The 25,000-nt window shown below is 37.0% G+C and overlaps 1 protein-coding gene and 3 non-coding genes across 7 annotated transcripts; all 4 read left to right on the top strand.

Annotated features, from left to right (window-relative positions):
• The first annotated feature begins 831 nt into the window (after positions 1–831).
• Positions 832–2,735, top strand: LOC113507870. The gene has a single exon (XR_003401927.1). It is a non-coding gene; the product is annotated as a small subunit ribosomal RNA (ribosomal RNA).
• A 418-nt stretch (positions 2,736–3,153) lies between these two features.
• Positions 3,154–3,310, top strand: LOC113507868. Its single transcript, XR_003401925.1, has one exon. It is a non-coding gene; the product is annotated as a 5.8S ribosomal RNA (ribosomal RNA).
• A 2,259-nt stretch (positions 3,311–5,569) lies between these two features.
• LOC113507867 (tubulin-specific chaperone cofactor E-like protein) lies at positions 5,570–24,590 on the top strand. 4 transcript variants are annotated; one of them, XM_026890790.1, is made up of 7 exons: positions 5,570–5,615; positions 6,179–6,366; positions 13,317–13,593; positions 13,836–14,338; positions 14,479–14,578; positions 22,820–23,004; positions 24,428–24,590. In XM_026890790.1, the coding sequence occupies exons 3-7, from the start codon at positions 13,348–13,350 to the stop codon at positions 24,573–24,575; spliced, it is 1,182 nt and encodes a 393-aa protein (XP_026746591.1). In that variant the 5' UTR covers positions 5,570–5,615; positions 6,179–6,366; positions 13,317–13,347; the 3' UTR covers positions 24,576–24,590. The 4 variants fall into 4 exon arrangements, with proteins under 4 accessions (XP_026746591.1, XP_026746590.1, XP_026746592.1 ...); XM_026890789.1 differs by lacking the exon at positions 5,570–5,615 and having other exon boundaries at positions 6,090–6,366; XM_026890791.1 differs by lacking the exon at positions 5,570–5,615 and having other exon boundaries at positions 6,090–6,509.
• Trnam-cau lies at positions 22,076–22,148 on the top strand. Its single transcript has one exon. It is a non-coding gene; the product is annotated as a tRNA-Met (tRNA).
• Positions 24,591–25,000: the final 410 nt, after the last annotated feature.

Raw genomic sequence — 25,000 nt, 5'->3', positions numbered from 1 at the left:
TTGTGCGCGTGCGCGTGCGCAGCTTTCAGCGACTTAACGTTGACACGCGAACATTATTATGTTAGTGTGTTTCACGTTAAGTCGCTGAATGTCGTCTACGAACGAAAAATGGACGACACACACATGTAGTAATATTATTATGAAGATGATCAACACACATACATATTATTATATATATATATATAAGTGTATATATATATATTAGTATGTAAGTGTGTAGTACTGTGTGTGTTGTGCGTTTGTGTAACTTCAACTGTGTGGACCGTCGGTTCGTAACAACGTTACGATTCGTTAACGGTTCAAATGTTATAAAATATGACTTTAATCGTGACGTGATCGATTCAAACGCGCACGGATACGCTAATGTGAATCTTTCGCGAGTTCAATCACGATTATTTATTTTTGTGTAAATAGTATTGTTCTATATACGCATTATTATATGATTACATATATAAACTAAACAATGAATATAGTGAATACGGACTCTGTACAATCCGGGCAATTAAATCGTTGTTTGACGTATTTTATTATGTTAACCGAGATTATTATTAAAGTGAATGAAATCGTGTCTCGATACGAACGTTCACCATCGGGGTTTTTTCATTATATTGTACCCTTATAGGCGTCGTCGTAGTCGTCGTCGTCGTCGTCGAAAACAATATTCGTCTCAATTATTATACGAGCTCGCCCGTACAAGCGTCTGCGTTAATCCGTCGACGCGCGGGAATGAGGATTTCTCGTAAGTATCGATATAGAGAGAGGACGGTATACGTGTGTACCACCGCAATCGAAAATCGAAACGAACGAGAACGTCTTTCATATGAATGAAGCTCCCTGGTTGATCCTGCCAGTAGTTATATGCTTGTCTCAAAGATTAAGCCATGCATGTCTCAGTGCAAGCCGTATTAAGGCGATACCGCGAATGGCTCAATATATCAGTTTTGGTTCCTTAGATCTTACTCAGTTACTTGGATAACTGTGGTAATTCTAGAGCTAATACATGCAATCAGAACTCTGACCAGTGATGGGATGAGTGCTTTTATTAGATCAAAACCAATCGACGGATGGCCATGTGTCTGAAGTCGTTAATTTTGATGAATCTGGATAACTTTTGCCGATCGCATGGTCCAGTACCGGCGACGCATCTTTCAAATGTCTGCCTTATCAACTTTCGATGGTAGTTTCTGCGACTACCATGGTTGTCACGGGTAACGGGGAATCAGGGTTCGATTCCGGAGAGGGAGCCTGAGAAACGGCTACCACATCCAAGGAAGGCAGCAGGCGCGCAAATTACCCACTCCCGGCACGGGGAGGTAGTGACGAAAAATAACGATACGGGACTCTTACGAGGCCTCGTAATCGGAATGAGTACACTTTAAATATTTTAACGAGGAACAATTGGAGGGCAAGTCTGGTGCCAGCAGCCGCGGTAATTCCAGCTCCAATAGCGTATACTAAAATTGTTGCGGTTAAAAAGCTCGTAGTTGCATTTGTGCGCCGCGCTGTCGGTGCACCGCATCCGCGGTGATACTGACACGTCTGCGGAGCATATCGTCGGTGAGCCGGCGGTAATACGCCGGTTCAATATCAAAATCCTATCGCGGTGCTCTTCGGTGAGTGTCGAGGTGGGCCGACAATTTTACTTTGAACAAATTAGAGTGCTCAAAGCGGGCTCAAAATGCTGCTTGAATATTTCGTGCATGGAATAATAGAATATGATCTCGGTTCTATTTTGTTGGTTTTCAGAACTCCGAGGTAATGATTAATAGGGATAACTGGGGGCATTCGTATTGCGACGTTAGAGGTGAAATTCTTGGATCGTCGCAAGACGAACATCAGCGAAAGCATTTGCCAAAGGTGTTTTCATCAATCAAGAACGAAAGTTAGAGGTTCGAAGGCGATTAGATACCGCCCTAGTTCTAACCGTAAATATGTCATCTAGCGATCCGCCGACGTTACTACAATGGCTCGGCGGGCAGCTTCCGGGAAACCAAAGATTTTGGACTCCGGGGGGAGTATGGTTGCAAAGCTGAAACTTAAAGGAATTGACGGAAGGGCACCACCAGGAGTGGAGCCTGCGGCTTAATTTGACTCAACACGGGAAATCTCACCAGGCCCGGACACCGGAAGGATTGACAGATTAACAGCTCTTTCTTGATTCGGTGGGTGGTGGTGCATGGCCGTTCTTAGTTGGTGGAGCGATTTGTCTGGTTAATTCCGGTAACGAACGAGACTCTAGCCTGCTAAATAGGCGTCGTCATTTAGGTGTGCGTGGCTACGCGTCACGCAACTCACTGGCGACGTATTAAAATTCTTCTTAGAGGGACCGGCGGCTTCGAGCCGCACGAGATTGAGCAATAACAGGTCTGTGATGCCCTTAGATGTCCTGGGCCGCACGCGCGCTACACTGAAGGAATCAGCATGTTCTCCCTGGCCTAGAGGCCCGGGCAACCCGCTGAAACTCCTTCGTGCTGGGGATTGGGGTTTGCAATTATCCCCCATAAACGAGGAATTCCTAGTAAGCGCGAGTCATAAGCTCGCGTTGATTACGTCCCTGCCCTTTGTACACACCGCCCGTCGCTACTACCGATTGAATGATTTAGTGAGGTCTTCGGACCGACACGCGGTGGCTTCACGGCCGTCGGCGTTGCTGGGAAGTTGACCAAACTTGATCATTTAGAGGAAGTAAAAGTCGTAACAAGGTTTCCGTAGGGGAACCTGCGGAAGGATCATTAACGATGTACCGTTTTAACGTGCACTGCGTACGCGAAACGATGTCACATTAATGTTCTCCAAATACTTAAAACGTTCGTCGACACTTTTATCCAATCGTATCGATGAACTTTTAAAAAGAGACCGAACCGACAGGCGTTCCATGGCTTAACTGTCCGGGCGCGCCGGTCGTTCGTCTCGCGTCGCGTACAATCGAGAGTTTTATGCTTCGTTACGATACGGTTTAACATAAAATCCGCAAACCGTGAGAAACATATAAGCTTTAGGTGGATACGCGTTCGTTAACGTTCACTCTCTCTCGTTGCAGATTACGCGGTGTTCCGCGACGGGGGTAAATGTTTTTTTTTTTTTTTTTTAGATATATTAAAAAAAAAAAATTCTTTATTTATCGTAACATGGGTAATAATTTTGTAAAACTATTACCCTGGACGGTGGATCACTTGGCTCGCGGGTCGATGAAGAACGCAGTTAACTGCGCGTCATAGTGTGAACTGCAGGACACATTTGAACATCGACATTTCGAACGCACATTGCGGTCCGTGGAGACACATCCAGGACCACTCCTGTCTGAGGGCCGGCTGTATAAAGTAAACATGCCACATTGCGCATTATGATCTCGTATCCCTATACGATACGATCCAGAAGCGCATTTGACGGCCATCCGTCGGTCCGTTTCGCTTGATAAGTGTCGTCGCTGTTTACGCTTCGCTCTTTCGGGTTGAACGTTGTTACCGACGGTCCGTTCAAAAATAACGCTCTATACGATAGATAGGACATTTGTCGAACGACGTGTCTGACGCTCTTGCACATTTAACGACGTGTATTTGCGTTTTACGCGACGGACGTACAATGATCGCGAGTAAGCGTATCATGCGTCTCGACGTCTCGTCGAGATGCGTCTGCGCGATCGCGACCCTTCGGTCGGTCTAACTAACCCATACCGTGCGAGGACCAACCTCATTTATAGATTTGAGAAAAGTAGACGATGTTGTTTATCCCACTTATCAAGCAGCTTGCCAAGCGCGTCATTTGCTTGAAAAATGATCAGCATTGGGATGACGCTTTAGCAGAATCCTGTGTTAGTGATAATCCACGACGGTTACGCCATTTATTTGTAACATTACTCACATTTTGTAATTTGTCAGATGCTGTAACATTATGGGAAAAATATAAAGAAAAATTTTCAGAAGACTTTCTTAGAAATATACCTAACAATGATGAAGGCACAACTAATGATAATTTCCGTGATCTTGCCATAAATCAGTGCTTATTAGCTCTTCAGGATGACTTAACAGCAGTAGGCGGTAAATCACTCTGTGAATATGGTTTGCCAACACCAACCTCAGTCGGAGAGGTAACTAATAGGGAATATTCCGCAGAGATTGGTTACAATTTAACGGAACTGCTGACAACATCAAAATTAAATTAGCAGTGATACTTTTTGTCTCGTGACGGACAGTTGTGACTGGGCAATCATTTAGCAGTAAAGTGTCAGGTTGGTTATATTTAAAGATTTTAAACCTTGATTTAAAAACTAAGTGCAGATATCTCTTATTTTTTTTAATTATTATGTATTTAAAGAGTACCACAGTAGCATCATTTCTGATAATTAAAGTTACAGAAAGTCTCCTCATAAGAAATGATTTTCTCAAGATATAATTATGACATCTTAAACTTTACATCACTTTCTATTATTAAGATCATGTGGCACATAAATTACTTATTACTTTCCTGTTAACAAATATTTGGCAAGAACATTATTAAGATTTCATTAAAAAAAAAATCTCTGCTACTTTTAATGTCTATTACAATATTGGTAGGTATCCAAGTTAGAGAGCAACATTAAATCAAAGAAAAACAAATCCCTAATTTTTTTGGTGCCCCTTAGTGGAAAAAAACCTCACTTACCAATAATTTTCGATTAACAAAGCAATTAAAAAATTTAATCACTACAATTTGAGTGCAAACATAAAACTCACCTCCTGTAATAAAATTTTAACTCAGTTTACCGATACTGACAGGAAACGTAGAACAAAGATAAGAACCGTAATGCACGTTACAAGTTGTTTCTATATTGATTGCCAAAAGATAAAAACAATGTCAAAAAGTTCAAAGATAACTAATAATATTACACAATATGATGTAAGAAAGAAAGTAGAGCTTTAGTACACGAATTTGGCTATAAAACATAAACATATAAATTATGTAAGATTTCGCATTGACCACTAAAAAGGTTGTATTCTAAATGATTAAATTGTGTACTAACAAAAAATATTGTGTACTTACTTGGTGGATTAATAAAAACTAAATAAAATAACTAATAATTATCTATATCACTGATGAATTGTTATCGTAAACGATATCGTATTATCATTATCACTACACTACAAACCCAAATATTCGGACAAAAATAAAGATGAACATAATATTCAAATTCAAGTAGCGAATAGACACCTACTTGAAAATTTGACAGTTCACACTCCACAGCTGTCAGAGTGACAGTGACTTTGGCATATAACATTTATAAGGAACGTTCCGGGTGTAGAGATGCAACAAAACTTACTAAATTAAAAATATTCAAATCATTATTCATTAATTTTCTTTGAGCGTTATTTACTGATAAATTATATTTATTTTTTAATAAAATTCTGTTGTCTTTTTTGTATGTAATGCAAAAATATTTTATTAACTGCTAAGTCATGCAAAGACTGAAAGAGACTATTATCAGACTGGCAGGCTAGACGCAATTACAACAATTTATTTTTTTGTTTAAGAAGTTATTTAGTTATGACGTTGTTGAGAGGTAAAATAATATAAAATGTAAAAATATACAATTTTAAAAATTTATACTATCAATGATCAAATATAAATAATAATTTTCGGTAAGTTTACATATTTCATAATTGAATTCATTATGATAGCTTTTTTATTGCTGTGCACTTGGTAAAAGCTCTAAGACGATTTGTTTATTATGATTTACTACATTGTACAGATTTTCAAACAGTTAAATACAAGTTCATAACATTGAATTAAGTCGATTTATCGAAATCCATACCCTTAAATCGAAATATATTTTTTGACGTCTTATAATAGTTTCTAATGTTTTGTTAGTAAATTGCGTATATATATATATATGCTTTCAGAATATAGTAGCTAAATAAAATCTGCAGTATATAAATACACCACTTTAAACCTGTATTTGTATACCTTTTTATTCGGTGCATGATTTGTTGTATTTCCTTCTCAAGTATCCTTTTGAATAAAATACTTCTGTCCCTCTCACGCAACACTTGAAACGTAAACGTCATTGACCTCTTTCATCCCCACTTCTGTCAGTCAATATTTCGATCTCGTAAGTACACAGACTCGTGGTAGTGTGCGTGGAAACAGGCATTACGTCTGTGCAATGTATTGATGTAAACATTCTCTTGTCATTTTATTTCAGTGCGTTTGGAGGATCGTATGGAAATCTTTTCAAGGCGCACTCCAAAGAAAATGTGAACAGCTGATTTCGTTTATTTAAAATTATAGTGAAACTCAATGTGTATATTTTTAATTGCGGATTTTTTTTGAAAATTAAGCTTCAAACTCAGTGCTAAAAGTCTTTGTTTATAAAAGTGGTGGAAGATAAAGGTCAGTTTTTTAATAGTTTTTAAATACATTACAAATTTAAAGAAAGGTAACTAGTAGTTTATGTATCGATCGGTTATATTGTGCCGTTATTTAGTGGAACCAAATACCAGATTTGGTGTTTTCTAAATCCCTTCCATATTTCGGTGAGTATTCGGATTGTTTTTGTTTTCTATCTTACAAAACAACTAAAATATGTTACATTTTTTGTGAAGAAAAAAAACACAAGAGACTGTTTTGAAAAACAAGACACGACTGGTTTAGATGACGCCATGTACTTATAAACAACTTCCTTGTTCTAGGTAAATAGGTAGATGGTGATAAAATGCGCAATCGAACTTATCGGTTCAGTAAGCAATATTTTAACCATAGGGGTACAAAGGTAGGGCTGTTTCGTTCCACATAAATACACAAAATGTTAACATAAATTACTTTTTCTAAACAATAAAGTATTCTCCCGCTCTTTTACAAAAAGAACGATACTCTCTAAACAAAAACAGACTGTTCTCTATTACATTAATTAGCATGATGTAATATTTTTTTTCTGCACCGTTCTACATGGTCAGTTGTGTTATCGATTTTGACCGTGACCCATATAATTCTATCCGCGCGCATATCACCCACTTCCTAGTAACAAAAGCACGTCCAAATTGTTTCACCAATCAGTAATAGCTCCTATTGAGCAATAAACATCATGATAATGGTAACGATTCCGTAACAAGTGTCTTCATTATTGCCTAGGCATTCCTTTGTTGCTCCATATGGGAAAACGAGTTGCCGTGCTGTACGCTACTAATAAAAAGTAGTAACTAAGCAGCTATGTTGAAAGCTTCGTTAAGAATTTAAGATTAACAAAATTGTTACAAATATCATTTAACCGCGAAACCATTTCGTTCTTGACACAAAAATAAAATGTAGATTTGTATGTTGTGTCTGGCTGCTCGCAAAAAACGCCTCCGATTTGTTGTGAAATTTTTGGAACATAATAATATTTAAATCTAGTCTCCACCATAATCGTACGACAAAAGCATAGAATTCCCGCGCTTGCAACATCGCGTTCAGAAATAGTAAGACGTCCTTGTTACCGCCGTGCGAATTTATTAAAGTATTGTAGCCTGTGCTTTATTTTAGAACAATTTAATATAAACTGAACCTAGGTTCCATTTTTATTCATCTATTATCACGTTTTGATCGAACAATAGATGTGTAAACATTCTCAAATTGTCTTATAACAAATCGGGCGATGGTAATGGTAATGTACCCATTATAAAAATAAATTATTGAGTACTAATAAACCAAAATTAAGATAGCGTATTTCTGATGATATATATCTTTTAATTGAACGCCAAACCTCACTTTTGCGCCCCATAAGTCTCTCGATAATTTTACACACAACTTGAAAAGCAAGAAGACTACTTTTTACGATGCCTGTACTTTGGTCATCCTACTGATAACTGGAAATTAATTATCACTGGACAGTCCTAAACACGGCACAAACGTAGTTCTCTAATCAGTAATGTTTGCCGCACGTGTGATTCCACCCACGTAGCTATTTCTCTGTTTATCATCTATGACCTTCAATATCCGTATAACAATATTAGCACAGTCCTCCAAGTATCTAGTTGGAGTTATTACTTAAAAGAAAACACTCAAAACCGGAATGTTAGTAAATGAGCCGTAATGGAAAGTTCTTTCCATATTTTGCCTAAGGGCTCACTTAACTGATAATTATAATGGCCGATAATGTTATCGATCTACTATTAATTGCATCCATTAATATAATATATTAAACGTGTTAGAAATGTATCACTTATTAAATACTGAACGCGTTCACTCTTTATTTATTCATTTTCGCCTTTATAAGCGCTCGAAATTGTCTGTAATGTCATAAAATGAAATGTCTATTTGCGCGCAATTGGATTGTAGAAACACAATGACAACTGGTTACCTAAACAATGTGTGCTAGAGGAAAACTAGATAATTTTATTTCCAACAAACCTTTGTTTACAAATAAATCTACAGGTTTAAATACAAACTTGCGCCGCATGTACTACGCAGTACCATGTCTGTGTTAGGATTCACAATATTTTTTGTTATATTTGTCAATGTTGTGAAGGTCGTATGAGCGATTATCAAGCGTCAACAATTGGTCACGTCACCTCTGTTTGTATTTTTTCCACTTAATCACACATTTGTGAACTGTAAATCATTTGGAAACAAATCCAGGGGGTGCCGGCTAAGCTCGACATAAATCTAACGCTCAATGCATGGTCAGTCGTTTTTATAATATCTTTCCGATCCAGACATTATAAGCAACAGATGGGCATTAGACAAAGTGGTTTAGCTCTTGGTAGTCGAGACGTTAGGTTCACCGCCCTTCACCGTCGCGTCGCCCGACAGGGTGGCCACCCTGGATGAATTCTCATTTATCCACAAAGGAAACCACAGCGTCTGCCTTCTTTTGTTTTCCTGTAAGCAATCCTATGCGCAAACAAATGCACATGAGATGCGAGATGAGATATTGTTTGTTCGCCTTTCTAAAAACATTTTTCCAAGCAGGTTTTCGGAAAAGTGAATTGAATATTGTGAAGAAAAATTTTTCATCGATCGTTAGTAGTTGTGAGCTGAAAGTATCTAATGTTGAGACACTACAAAACTTTGACTCATTTCAGACAATGTTCTTTTATAAGTTGCATTTATTTTCAATAACTGCTTAAAATTTTGTTTAACTAAATTAGAAATGAAAGTAACAAAAACATGGAGTTGCTGCAATATTCTAGACACGAAACTCCAATTAAGTTCTGGCATGACATGACAGTAACGTGTTCTAGTACTATGGCTAATGGTATATTTATTTTACTAGCTAAGTATACTTTAGGTTTCAAGTGTTCAACTGCGCGGACAATTAATTTTATTAGCCTCATTGTTTCAACAAGGATGTATCGCGCTTTGTCTTTGCGCTATCTAGATAGACACAGCCTTACGTATAAATCTATTAGAGTAGTTTAGAGTGAATGGTTTAAGAGGAACAGATTTAACAAAGAAAACTCCGATTTAAAATTTGCGGCTTAACTAGTGTCCACCTTATGGTCCTGGTTCTTAGCTGCACTGAGGATGAACATGAAAAATGTTCCCAATCAAAAAGGAAATAGAACAAATGCTAAATAAATCAGTAATTCGATTAAATGCAAGGATATAATTGATGGAAATCTGAAAGAAAAGACACTGAGGAAAGTGTCGCTCATTTAATTCTGTCTTTGTCATTGTTTAGTGAAATATTGAGACAGTCATTTTCGAACGTCAACGTTTTACCTCAAAACGTCGCTTGTGCATCATGTATAGATTATGATAGAGCTTTATCCTTTTAGTTAACCATTATCACAATTAAGACTTAAAAAACACCTAAGAACTATCTTAATTGTTACGTGTATAAAATAGTAATATAAGCATCTAAGTACCTGTGTTGTGCAAAAATATGATTGCAGCCATCCGGCCTTCGTTAGCTCTCGCTTTCGGAACAACCTTACTGTAGCCGCATTATAAACTAAATATAAATTACAATTTTAATACACATACTCACGTTTTTAATGTAATCATAGTTTTATCAATTTCAAGGCAGTTTTTTAGGCTGTTTTTTAAGCAAGTAAAGACAAAAGTCATATCTGTATTATGTCTTCCTTGTTCATTATTATCTATATATAATGGTTAAAAATAATCTTAATTATTTAGATTGATTCTAGCGTGAGGAACTCTAGTTCTTCGTTAGCTTATCATGTCTTCGCGTGTCATCGTACAAGCTATTGATCGCTTTCGAGTTTCTGTTCACCTTTAAGCACTGCTTCAATAGAACTTCAATAATTAAAACAAAGAAGCACAAATTATTTCTAAGAGCACTTAATTCAAATACCTTTAAATTATCACGGAATAAAATTCAAGTTATAATTCAAAAATATTCAGCGTAAATTACAAAATAACTATAATACATCGTGATGCAGGTAGAGATGGTAATATAACGTGTTATGTAAATAATAACTAGAGCGGAATTGTTTAACCTTATTACGACGGCCAGTGGTGCAAGTTGCCGAAAAATATGCCTGACTCACTAATTTGAAGCAGTAGCAGTTTTATAGGAAATGCTACTTCACAAATGGGACTCGGAACAAGTTTATAATGCATGCCATGTCACGTCGGCTACGGAATTCGAAAGGGTTATTAAAACTAACGAGAAAGATAACATTTTTATGAGGTCTTGGTATCTACCAGTATAGGTATGCTGTACGCATCCATTTTGTAGTAATATTATCGATATTCAATGAAAATCAACCGGATACATCGATTTAGATTTAAACCTAATTTAAATAAAAATTATAACCATCGACACAAAAAAAACAAGAAAGTATCACTTGCATTTCTATTTATGCTCAAGGAAATTCAAATATTAAAAAGACAGCGACTAGTCGTAAATATTCTACGAGTTAAAGCCTCCTTCCGACGTAATCGCAAGCATGTTTTTCCAATACATACTGGCTGTCAATGAAAAAGGTTAGGCGACGCGTAATGCACGTTAAATTTACTATCGCATTACATCCGCGATGTTCATGATGCTTTGCACAATCAATGGACGTCAGTTAGCCAACGCGAGCGCTCGCAATAGCGATATAAGCGCCTTGGAAATGTAGAACGGGATTTTATGTCATACGTAATGCGTGGTTATAGCAATTTACGGGGACTGATGTCATGTTTTATTGATATTCCACAACAAACTGACAATTTAATGTCTGGTAATAAGTGCACAACTGCAGATCAAATACAAAAGAGTCATGCTACGTCAGTTTTATCGCCTTTGAAGATTTAATATGAAATATGTCGATGGATTTTGCTGAAGCTGCAAGTAATGTTTGAAATCCCTTATGGGATATATGGGTGGTACGTGTTAAGTCTCGTTTATTGTCTGACCGTTAGGCAAATAAATTCTAATAGCCTTGACTTTATCGTGTACTACGTCCCGCCGAATATTACATGCCAGACAAGCTCTAAAGAATATAATAATTGACTTGTACTTGACTTTTTGTAATTCATTACAAACACCTTTTGTAATTTTGTCCCTTGGCTTTTGCGAAGGTCGTTTTTTTGTTGAGTGTTTGATTTAATAAAATTAACTTCTGCTATTTGACTGGTGCTTTGTGAATCAAATAAGATAATGAGAGTTAGTAAACTTTTATCAGAAATTTCACAAGAAAATTCCTTGATTCTAAACTGATAGTCATTTATTTATCAACCATTACTGGACAGCTAAAATCTATCCCAATCTTATTGAAATCGCACAAATCATCATTGGGTACATTGATATATCTAAAAAGTATTTACTCATAATTCATGACATGTCGTTCGCTATCGCTACAGCTAACAGCTGTGACTGTGAGACAAAGCACTAATTAAGTTTAATGCACATTTGAACTCGACCTTGGCGCAGTAGTCACGAGACAACCCGACTACTTCGCATTGAGCAACATCCCTTCTAATATTGTTCCTACCGTTTTATTTTCTTGCTAACGTTTCTATGAACTTAGTTATTTTGTTCCTTCAGTTCTCTTTCTTAATTATTTCATCAAAGAGCGAACTGTGATATCCGCAATTTTTATTGCGCGGTGTATCAATAATTATCTAGCATTGAATTTGCACAATTATTGATGTAAATATGCTTGCTTATTTTTCTTACCAATTTATTATTTATTTCGGAGATCGAAATCTTAATATCATTGCAATCATAGTCTATTTGATTGACTAATCGCCTATCTTAGAACTGACAACACTAAAATAGATTAATTTTCAAGGCTTACTCTACTAATTGTGTAACGTCGCCAAGAGATAGCGGAAATATAATGCAATTTTTTAATGTCGATTATTTTTTGCGTCATGTTGTCTAAATATGTAACTATTTATGTATTCATAGACTATATCTTAAGCCTTTTAATCTATTAACTTTACGCTTTTAAACAGTCGCGACGTAGAGAAAGTGTTACGAAAATGTTACGTTGGAAAAAAATATCTAAAAATTAATAAACATCAACCGTAATAAAGAGCGTCTCTATAATCTTTATTAAACAATTTTGACCATACAACCATGCGAATAAGATTATTCTGTGTCACTTATATTGTGGAATTATCTTGCCTTTTTTTTAAGTAACCTTTTTTTTCGTCAGAACTACAAATGAACCATAAACAATACTATTTATGCAGCGTTAACTTCTATAAGTAACAGAAAATACATTTCCTTTTTACCGTCCTAAAGCACGAACACATGAAACAATGATATTCCTACATTTATTTTCTGTTCGGCACTTTGTTAGAATCCTTGCATTGAGAACATAATTTAGTTCAAAGTCAAGTATAAGGCTAAGCATTAATTAAGCACATAAAGGTTTAGTATCGTAAAGTATCTTAGACATAAAACAATACTAAGAATGCTAAGAAAGAATCGGAATACACATCAAACCACGTGTTAAAATGTTTGTCAACATAATACACCTCTGCTAGCGTCATTATTCTATTGCTAGGTGTAAGCCGGTAATGAAGTCCTTGAGAAAATATTCCGGTCGGTTGGCTTATTGCTTTACGTACTATGTATTTATTTAGCCGGTTGCGCATGAGTTCAACCGAGAAGGAAACCCCGCTCATTAATATTGACCAATTAATTAATTTCAAATTGAACCTTCGATGGCTTTGATTGTGTAAATGAATGATAGTAACCTTAAATATTTATTATGCACTTAACTGCTGACAGTCAAATATAACAATTTGAGATGGTAATTACATTTTATAGCAGTCCGAAGTAAATTAGGGTCAGCACCCTTTGGCAACGAAAGCGATGTAATCGAGGCTACGCAAGTAACATAATCAATCAGAACATACCAAGTGACGTGTTATTAAATCTAAATATTCCTTTGTTACAGGCACAGAAATCAGGAATCATAGGTGGTCATAATGCCGTCACTCCTCGAAGCCCTGGAGGGCAAATACGGCGCGAAGGGAGAAATAAACCCTTCTATAGATGACATGCCGGTCGCCATATTTGTGCCAAAGCGCTCACCGAGGCTCAGTGTACCCACGCTGCTGGTGCTCAACGACTGCGACATCGACTGCGCCGGGGACGCTCTGGCCCTCGCAGATAAGTGCGCCGACGTCGTCGAACTGGACCTAGCCAATAATAAACTTAGCGAGTGGGAAGAAGTAAGAAAATAATATCTAACTGCATCATTCTATAACAAAGCAGACCCCGACTAAGCTAATCTAAAATCTAACCCCTTGCTTTCTTACCAATGATCACAGGTTACAAATATGCTGTAATAAGCTCGCTTTTCCCACAATTATAACAAACTGTGCCAATTATTGGTTATAAGACTGCACCTATTTCCGCGGTGTTACGTATTAACTCCTCAATTATCTATGACTAACGCATAGTTTCGTTGCAGATATTTGCGATATTGGAACAGACACCAAGAGTGAGATTTTTAAACTTGAGCTTTAATCGTCTGTCAGCGCAAATTCAAGCGGCACAAACACTCCAACCACGATGGGACTGTCTAAGCCACCTCATTCTAAATTCTACATACGTCGGCTGGCCGAGTGTCTACGCGTTACTCAAAGCTCTACCAGCTCTGGAGGAGTTGCATTTGAGCCTTAATGAGTACTCCTATGTAGACTTGAGCGGGCAGGAAGTTGAAGAGAAGGACCATTGTGAGGCGTGTTCACGACTCAACGTCGATGTCACTGAGCCCGTGCACGAACAGCTTAAGAAACTACATTTCTCTGGAAACCCTGTTAGCAGTTGGCGAGAAATCTCCAAGCTTGGCTATGCCTTCCCTAATTTGGAAACCCTATTGGTAAACGATTGTCCAGTAGCCACTCTAGAACCGGATCCGTGTGAAAAATGTGGTGATAACAATGGCAACAAGGCGAGTCACGATGCCTTCCCGTAAGTGAATCTAATCTGTAATTGTTATCAAGGAACAATTGGGTCAATATGTCTATATTGCCATTGACCAATTGAACTTCAGAATTTAAATAATGTTTGCTTCGTTAAACATCACATCATTGAAGGCATTGGTATTCCAGGCACCTCCGCTTCCTAAACCTGAACAATACGGGTTTATCGACTTGGGATGAGGTGGATCGACTGGCACAGTTTCCTGCTCTCAAGAGTTTGCGAGCGCAGGTGAGTTAAAACACAACACCTGTTAATCTCATAATGTATTCTCGGCACATCGGCAAATGTTTGCTAATGCTGACCTCGCGAATGTTGGATTATGCACATGGCAGGAACTGTGTTGTGTACGGTACTGTAGGCAGACTTAGAACAAGGGATTCGTAAAAGAACATAGTTCAAAAAGCTACTTTGGATTGTAGAGTTGTTATCAATATTTCTTCGAAACTGCAAGCAGTTTATAATATTATCTGCAAGTGCTCTTGGCATTACGTGATGTGTTAGTGTTTGCCAAAGCGGTACTGGCGCCAACTTGTAATCTGAAGAACACCGCGATAACCGATATACATTTGAGGTTAGACGGTAGCGCATCAAGTGTTCGGCTGTGTGTTTTAAATTAACCGTGTAACGTCCCTCGGGATCTCGGTGGCCTGGCGTAATGCGGGTGAAGGTCTTCCAGATATAGTGGCGGCCTACTTGACGCTTGTGCAACGTTAGCTAATATGCCACCGATCTCAAAGGCATGCGTTATTTCATCACGTCCGTGCTCGCGAGTCTGAACGGGAATACATTTTATAGGATTTACCTTGGATTGTCTCTACATTTCGCTTTTATGATCCGTTCATTGTGGATACTTTCTTAGACGAATGCCGTTCCCTGAGTTTCTGTATTCCCTATCTACGTTTTTGTAATCGTTCCTGCAACGCTTTTTATACCATTCAAAGTAGTAAAATTATGTTTTATCAAGTTCAAGGTAACGCAATATATTACCTATTCGAAAGGGCCGCCTAAATGCTAATAGCTTTGTGTACACGTTTCTGTCCTTTGTTACGCAAACTGTTAATCATTGTATCAGCCATAGTTTTGTACTACTATGGATCGTAAGTATATAAGAATAGAGTTATTTTTACCATGGATAATATGATATGGATAGAGTCCACGTTTTGTGACGGTCATGCGACAGAGAATGTGAAAGTGTGCCTATTTGTTTTGATATGCGCTTAATGCATAGGTTTATGAGCCGTATTCATGAAATGTTAAATTGCATTCGTATTAAACATTGCGCATTAATTTATGTACAAGTTAAACACCTACATGAAACACTATTAGGCATTGTAACTTTGAAATAGGTTATGCCTTTTGATTACAATGCTCTTAACGATTGTGTTTAATACGTTATTAAATAAAAAGATAGGTAACTTCAATTACCGTTAAATTATGTTCACGTAACAAAGGATGCGTATTCACGTTTGAGAGCAAAGTACTAATGAAAAACCAGTCGATAGCATAAAGTTTGAAAGACGTTGCATATTCACCGCAAAACGAAACATTAGACCTTCTGCTTTCAACCAAAAAGGATTAATACAATTAAATCGACTAACGACCACAAAAACTTGAAAGAAAGGGTTGCACCGCGGTAAGCAAATAAAAAACTTAAAAGGTAGCGTTCACGATGAATCATATTGAAAATGAATCGAACTCGCTGGTTCGGTCGTTCACATTAACAGCTGAGCTGGCGGCCTTGTCTCACTATGTAACTTTCCTTTGCCCGTTAATATTCGAACTTCGAAGAAATAACAAAGGAATTAATTAAACTCTTATACAGAGAAAGGTTATTTATTTAAAATAAAGTCATCCTGCCTTGATCGCCCTGAAACCCTTCAAGAAACAAAAGCATAAAGACGAAATTGGAACACTTTTTAGTCCCTGATATTGTATATCCTTTTTATTCACGACCTATTTGGAAAACACAGCGATAAGTACAATGACAATACAATAGAAGGTTATGCGCTGGTAATGAATGGGCCAAACTGGTTTTCCAACAGTCTTACCTCGTCTTCCGTGTCTGTGGCCCTATTTTCGCTATCTGGTGGGCCCCGATAAGAGAAGCCTGCTCACCGCGTTCTACTAGTAAATTACATTATAAGTGCAAGCTTTAGTTAACTACCTGTTGCAAAATAGATCGCAGCAGTATTGGATTTCTTCACTCTACATTTGATTGCTAGTAAGCCTGTATTTTTATTGCATAATTGAATGAGTTAAAATAATAAAATATCTGAAGTTAAGATAGGCACATATCGTTTAAATTTAGGAAACTTGGTGTTGAAATATCTAAAGAACGGCTAAGAGCTATCTGGTTATTAAGCCTTGTCCTAATATGTGAATTAATGTGAACTTTACATTTTTTTTATTATTATTTCGTATTGGAAAGTTTAATGTAAATACGCGTAGACTTGTAAATAAGCAATAACGTTCACACCCTTCTACTTGTAAATAAAGTGTTAAATTGCACTCTGTCTAGTGTGTGGATATTTTGGTAATCTGGTTTTGGATAATTACAAATATGCTGTTTGGATGATAAAAATATGAAAGATGAAAATTCTGCATATTCCCAACTAAAACGAGACTGTAACGGTATTTATTTGGATACTTTTCTGCTTTAAATATAGCATATAGCAGCACTCTTTGAATATTGCAATCTTTAAATTGAACACATTCACATAATATAAAAGTTTATCGGCGCTGAATATCGTTGATAGCAGTTTAGCTTCGCAAGCTGCAATTTTGGTGTTCCCCGTTCGTTGTGTATTTACCTATATGTTTATGTAGCCGTTTGTTTTTATTAAAATATGTGCTCCAACAAATTGGAAAATGACTCGCCACGTGTGAGGACAATAAGCTGCACTCCATGATTCATATTGGGGTGTCAAACAGTCGACTCTACCTTTGATTTTACCCACGCCTTTTGCGCGTCACTTCACTTTTTTGCGAGTTCATATACTTAAGTTTTGATTCATTTTCTTCCCTTGCCACTCACTGGCTTTAAAATCGAAATTGTCTGTTCCGTTTTACATTGTACAAGTATATCTGTGTATTATCAGATTCAGATGTTTCCCTTTCAAACCTTTCCCTCCGTAGAATGTAGATGTCATAATAAGATAATGTAAGATAACTGTCTTGGTCGCTAGGTGAATACAAAATTTATAGATTTGGACGTGGAGTGTCGACCGGGTCGCCCGGTCGCCGGTCTGACCCAGAAACACGTGCATTGCTCGCTCTATTCGTTCTATGCCGTAGTGTGATATAAATACGTACCTCATCAATACCATAAGAGAAGTACTCAATAGAATATCTTTGTTTATTACTCATAAAATATAATGGTAAACTTATAACGGTTGTTAAACATAATTTCTCTATAAAAGATGTACCACTCGCCGTCTTTTCATGGCCTATGAATTCATTACTTTGCCGGCACTTCCCGTTTCAGGTCAACTTTCCTAGCGAACCTCACGTATATTTTGCTTTAAGTCCTTTGTGCATACGTTGCATAGAAAGTAGGACCTTTAATAACACTCCGTATTATTTACGCTTTGGCTCTACATATTTCAGCAATTTTTCAAATACGTAACTTTTTTGGATTATAAAGCTATTTTCTTAATGAAAGCGAAGTTTTAAATTATACTAGTTCGTAAGATTAATAAAACCAGACTTCAGGAATGTGCGAATAGTCTTCAGATTACAAAGCGTGTCTACACCAAAAATACACCCTTAAATGTTCCTTCCTTCAATTGTAAATTATCGGCAAAATTACATGTGTATACAAAGGTTCATTACTCAAGTGTTTATATTAACATTGTAAAGGGCACTTAGGCAGTTTCCTTTGTCACGCAATGCAGTAGTTTCCCTTTAGTAACAGCTAATTCGATTGTTCGCCGCAAACTTGCTTAGCTTGGTACTTCTTGATTTGCGGAGAAGTCTCTTCCATTTCAAGATAGTGATTAGATAATTTGACATTTTGCAATTAGACCTAGTTACCCATATTTATCGTAAAACGATTAAAAGTGATATAATCTAAACAGTTTTTACTGCTGAAATGTTAGAAACGTGTTCCTACTGTTCCAAATAAAGAAACCAAACTATTTTTTAAATTTTTGACAAGAAATACTTTAGTATTGTCAACGAATGCCAAGTAAGCAAAAACTTAAACCATAATATACCGTATATCCTTGAAATCTCCTTTATTCGACCTCAGTTTAGAACCGAGGTATCAAGGTTTCTCCACATCCCTACGAAATACGCTCTGCAAAAAACTACAGTCGCAATGCGTAAAAACAGAACTTAAATATTTAACTCGAAATAAAATTGTATTTTAAACACACAGATAGCGCTAATTATAGTAATTATGGTTGTTTAATCGTTTTCGGTGAAATATTACCTAACTTGAGTTTTGAAACTAGATTAGATCGAGTTTACATACCTAGAGCTCGTATGGTAATTTGCGTAGGCGAGCTAAATATTACTTTATTAAAACGATGGCCCAGACAGTATTAAGGACTTTTGCGCAGTTTTCACTAACCAATGACGTCATACTTATTTTCGCCCTTGAACTGGATTCAAGGTTTTATTAAATAATAGCCGTCTAATAGAGATTCCTTGGGGGTTCTAAAATATATTCTAACTTGAATGTCTGAATGAATAAGTTTGTTCATTAAGTTTGTATTTTATTTTAATGCAAAGTATTTATAATGGGCTGATATTTAATCGTACAATTATATCGTGCTAAAAGTTGAATTAATTAAATAGTAACTACTATTTATCGTTGGGAGGTCCTTTATAACGTGTATTTCTGCGTGTGTTTTTTATACATTATATTCGATAGATTATACAATCTACGTAATGTTTTACAAATTACGTCTCATACATAAACATTCGATTCGACGGTTTCCTTTGTCGTCGTACAAGTCGTATTAGGATTTGAAATCCACTTCATAAATAAGTACGCAGGTATGTCAGCACGAAATATTTCCTACTTCTTTGTTGTGTTACGTACACGCTACTCGCTAGATCGCGATATCTCGCAGTAATGCTAGCTATTATTTATTATACCATGACTAAGCCACTGTTGGAGCTGCGAGCTCCAGTGCATCGTGCATCGGGCATCGTGACCCCTCGCTACACATCACTCCAATAAACAAGACAACTAAATATACGTGTAGGTGTTTTCGAATTACGAAATGAATAGACGCAATTATTTATATTATGCGTATTATGTTACGGAATATAGGCTTTTATCGTCGTTTTACCGGTTTTCGATACGACACGTAATCACGTGCTATTCAGCTTATAACGGTATTGTAGATTTATGGGTGTTGCATAAAATAAACAAGTCAAAAATAATTGACAAAGAAAAACTATGATAATAAACAGTACTCTCTAACAAATGATGGAAAAATGATTACAATTAATTAGCTGGCTTTCTAGGAAAACCCCGCATAGACTATTAAATGCAATAAATCTTTGACGGGCACTGACATCCACAATTCCACACTATGCATTAATGCTGCATACATCTGCTAACACAATGAAATCGATATTGTAAATTTAATGATTCAGAACGGGGCTGTTACCGATCGGAACGGAACTTCAAATTATAACCGTTTATTTAATTTTGGAACGGTCGTGTGTGACGCTCCCGCGGTCCGTGTGGGTAGTCGCTAGTCAGATGTTACTCAGCCGATCAGAGGGGAGGGGTCAATTCTGCAATATATTTTTTCAACGGTCTGTTGATTGCTACCCGTCAGCTGACTTTTCCAACCCTTTCTCTAACCTGTGAATCTGACATGAACAAGTCTTTTGTCCAATTTCATATTTTGACAGCTGGATAGCAAAACTATTGAAGGAGACGGATGTTACATAGTTTTCTCTTCAAACAAATTCTGCCGTCGGAAGTTTTTGTCTTTAAAGCCTCAGCATAATTCCTTCACATTTATGAGAAACAATGGTATCTCGCAACTTGTTAGCAAAACAAACAAATCACTTTTAAAAGAAAACAAAAAGCGAAGAAAGGATAAGTCAAAATAATGCTTATAAATAAATAATCAATACGCTTGCTGTATGAATCTGATAAATTATTAATCCCTTCGGTCTGAACCATGTTTTGCGGTACCAAAAATGTAAGCTCTCCATAAGAAGAGCGTAAACATGCGGCAATAGTAAATTCCGTAGGGACCGATGCATGCAAAGGTGATTCCGCCTTCCGTTTTTAGGCAAAACAGGCCAGCGTTGTTGAACGCACGCTCAAAGATCTGTACTAGGGAGAACAAAGGAACTATTGATAATCAGACTCTAAACCCAACGGCCTTAGTCATTAGTTCTAATTTTCCTTAAGCGCAAAATATGAGGTCTTGGAATGTTATTTGAATTTTAGTCTCTATGCATACCGGATTAGCGACTAATTTGGCATGTACGGATTAAAGTCAAATAGGTGTACAAGTTCGTAGTTAAAGTGCCACTTTCATTTCCATCCTATGTTCGAAAGGGTGAAACTAGACCCACTTAAAATGATTACAAGATTTTGTCTAACATGTAAGTAGGTATTATAACATATTGTAGTCTAAGTATACTTCACGAAGTGTTCAAATATTAATCTGTTTATCGCTTTATTTTGTCAAATATTTTACCTTACTATGATTCCAATCAATCCATACACCAAGTGGGTAAAGGCAACCCCTTTGAACAAGAATTGTTACGAATCATTACGAAACTCCTTGCCCTAAAATACGCAGAAATAATTAACTTAGTAGATATACAAACTTGGTTGTCCCGAGTAAGCTGACATCTACATTGAATATATAACATGAGTATTAAGTACATAAATCCACGGTGAGGTGAGGACAGTAGGAACTAACGTCTTCGCTTCGATCCGCGCCCTACAAGGAAACTTGATCCTGTTTGGACCTTGAGACGAACAAAAAGCAAATCAATTCATCTTTATGACTTTTTGTTTCCATTCGATTATCCTTTAGCTCTGAATCGTGATCTTGCAAAAGAAGCAAGATCTTTTTATAGTCTTCGGGAGCCAGTAGGACTCTTGTATCTTTATAGGAAATTAATATACAATCAGCATAACAAGTGAAGTGAACATTCATTCACATTTTTTTTTAATTCAAATGTGTTTTTAGATCTTTTTGGTCTCAAGGAGTCATGTTACTCCATTTAAATTTTATGTGAAAAAAGTGTTTATAGACTTGAGATTCTGCATGTAGACTTATGTATGATTTCGTAAATGACACCTATGATCTCCTAATACCAAACCCTAGTTTCAATAAGAACGTATTACATTTGTAGGTAATTGTATTATTTCAAGTGTATTTTACATCATAACCTTGTGCGCATGTGTACAGCATTAAACACTCGCACATAAAAATCAAGGCCAAAATGTAAACAGACAGTGAACGCTATTCACGACTTATTAGGTTTTAGATATAATATTATCTGCATAAATGCGTGTTTACCTATATGAATAAAGATTTAAAGATACCTATATGCGCTATAAGACCATGCATAAATACTATAAATAGGTATCTATTAATAGAACAGAACAGACCTAACAAGATTTTCGGTAAAAAATAAATGTTTTATAGGCACATGTACAAACATAAAGATAAAAAAATAATATTTATCGTAATATTCCTCATGTGTACGGTTATTATGACACAGTTATCACCGGCCTCGGTGGCGCAGTAGGCAGCGCGTAAGTCTCATAATCTTAAGGTCGTGAGTTCGATCCTCACCCGGGGCAGATCTTTTTGCCTTGTTTTATTTTATTTTTTGGTCAAATACATTTGTCTATATTTATAGTTTTTTTTACATTAACAGTATTTCACAATCATTATTATAATTAAATATTCGTTTTTCCTTATACTTTTGTTAACTTATCAGTTGTGATGGATATATTATCTAATATTAGGTATCTAGTATTTTTACAAAGAATTGCATTTTACGTAAACAGGTATTTATTATATTAATAATAACATAATATTATTATTGTTTATGGCTAATTATTCAGTAAATTCGCAGGTTCGCAAGTTTACTGCAGACAGGCTTGGCTATGATTTCATTTTCCGATGTTCCACCTACTTAGATAATAGAGATAGCCGTTTAGTAAATCGATAACAAATTTCATCATACACCGCAAATAGTGTAACTTTTTCTGGAGTATCTGAAACAAGAAAAAGTATCAGGCGTACCAGAAAAAGTATCACTTACCCGCAACCCTTAGGGCCTTGATTCTGCTATTTACAATGACCGATTAATGAATGGCCATTAATTCATAGGCCATTGAGAATAGCAGAAATTGGGACCCTGTACTCAGCCAAGCAAACAATACCACACAAACATGTGCTGCTAAAACATTCTTCAATACATAAAGTGTATGACTTTTGCCCATCATTGGTTGTCGCGTTGTTCCAGGGCTGGCCACTATGGGAGCGTTTCGAGTCGACAGAGCACGAGCGGCGGTTGTTGCTGGTGGCGCGGCTGCCGCACGTGCGGACCCTGAACGGCGGCGGCGCCGTGCCCGTGGAGGAGCGCGACGCCGCCGAGCGCGCCTTCATACGGTACTACATGGAGAAGCCCGAGTCCGACCGACCCGATAGGTACGTAAATACAGCAAATATAGATACACATACAACATCATGCTTGCGATATTACATGATAATAATATGAGGATAGTTTGGAGGCAGGATTATTTGGTCAAAGTGAGGTGCGTCAGAACAGGTTTATAATATACTAGCTTTTCGCCCGCGGCTTCGCCCGCGTCGAGGCCGGTTGTTATCGCGTTTCCAAGACAACTCTTCAAAAGTCCGGGATAAAAACTCATCCCATGTTCTTTCTCAAGGTCAACTCTGTCTGTACCAAATTTCATTAAAATCGGTTCAGTGGTTTAAGACGTGAAAGCGTAAATGACAGAAAGTCAGAGTTACTATCACATCTATAATATTAGTAGACTTTTATTTAAACCTTTACCTCTTGCTATATCTGCATCACCCTTTGGTTGACTGGTAGAGAACGCCCCAAGCATTAAGTCCGCCATTGTACATTGAATGTATAAAGTGTATTTTTTTTTTATCAAAGTAAGGTGCGTTAGTCTTGTTTTTTTTAATTGTGTTGGGAGTTGCTCTATACCGCTAGGTATGTAGAAGTTTTCAATTTTTGCCTGTGTTACTGTAGCTGTTTTTCTTAAGCGCTTAGTTAATTCGATTTCTCCACTCCCAAAACATTGATAATTTAATTTCGAGGAAGAACTCATAATGTAAACAAAATAAGATATAATGTGCAATTGAACTCCAAGTTCATTAATTAAATTACTTTCTCTCTCCAATTAGTCGTACTACTATCTGGTAGATACCTTTATGAATATAGTCCTTATGCAGCAATTCCTATCGTTGGGGTGAATGTAGGCGACGTATCTGTGCTAACAACTTTGACCTACATAAATGACTAAAGTCGCATGCAAATATCTTGCGTAGGTGTGAATAGTGATAAAATCTCACTCAATTAATACCTTGTTTCACGCTGACGTATAAGCGTGGCTAAGGCAGGTGAATTACGTCTTTGTTGCGTATTGCGCCGCACACGACGCGACGCGGCGTGACTCGGCGTATTTACAAATAAACATAACATATTATTTAATTGACGTAAGCAAGTAATAAAAACGCTACTCAACGCTGACTACGCGCTATCCTTTGATTTCGCGAACCGGATTCGCTTAGGGTCGCCTGTCTGGACCCAGACAGTTAGGCGTAGGTCAATCTCAAGGACTTCAAAGGCCTCTACAATGATTACAACATTGATTGCGGAATTGAATTCTGTACAAAGCGTAAAGTATTTGTATCAAGTACGCAGTGGCCTGCTCTCGTTTTTTTTTTTTAATTGTATCACGATTTTTTTTAACATAAGTTCGACAATTTGTCTGTTATAAATACTGGTCTAAAAAGCTGTTTATTTCTTTATTTTTGCAAGTGTTTGATTTTACTTACGTATTTATTGCTACTTACTTATTCCCCTATAATTGTTTAGGTACTGGGAGTTGGTGGGCGTGCACGGCAAGCTGGACCCGCTGGTGTCTGTGGACCTGAGGCCCGAGAAGCGCGTTCAGATCACCTTCCGCTGCGGCGACACCAGCGAAGTGCGCACCGTCGATGTGTATAGGTTAGTTCCTTTTTGAGAGGATGCGGGATCCTCATGGACACCCACATCATCGGGGAGTGGGTAGTGATAGACTCTTACTGTCTAAACATGAACCGCCGCGTACCGTGTCCAAGTTGTACTTGTTATATGTATATACACCGTGATTTTTTAGTCGTCTTACAAAAGCAGCCCAGTTCATGTATCCAATGACTAGAACACGTTCATGATAAAAAATAGGTATTTACGAGATTTGAAAAAAAAAATGCAATTTTTATTCAATATTATGATGCAATTCGTAGTTTTTTAGAAACACAGCTCTGTTGCGAGCGCGGTCCAAGCCTTGTAACAATGCAATAGTGAGAGGCGCGGGCGGAGGCGTTTTTATCATTTTTAAGAGTATATTTCAGATATCTCTTGTATAATTTTCTTCGTACTTATTATCTTAGTTGATGATAAAAAAAA

This window comes from Trichoplusia ni, unplaced genomic scaffold (assembly GCF_003590095.1).
Source record: "Trichoplusia ni isolate ovarian cell line Hi5 unplaced genomic scaffold, tn1 tig00003375, whole genome shotgun sequence".
Taxonomy (NCBI): domain Eukaryota; kingdom Metazoa; phylum Arthropoda; class Insecta; order Lepidoptera; family Noctuidae; genus Trichoplusia; species Trichoplusia ni.
This window is presented reverse-complemented; position numbering and strand designations above follow the sequence as displayed.

Bases quoted from the DNA above. Each gene is read 5' to 3' on its own strand.
- LOC113507867 (XM_026890790.1), top strand. From the start codon at position 13,348: ATGCCGTCACTCCTCGAAGCCCTGGAGGGCAAATACGGCGCGAAGGGA. The intron at 13,594-13,835 runs GTAAGAAAATAA...GTTTCGTTGCAG, and splicing joins AACTTAGCGAGTGGGAAGAA to ATATTTGCGATATTGGAACA. The intron at 14,579-22,819 runs GTGAGTTAAAAC...GCGTTGTTCCAG, and splicing joins TCAAGAGTTTGCGAGCGCAG to GGCTGGCCACTATGGGAGCG.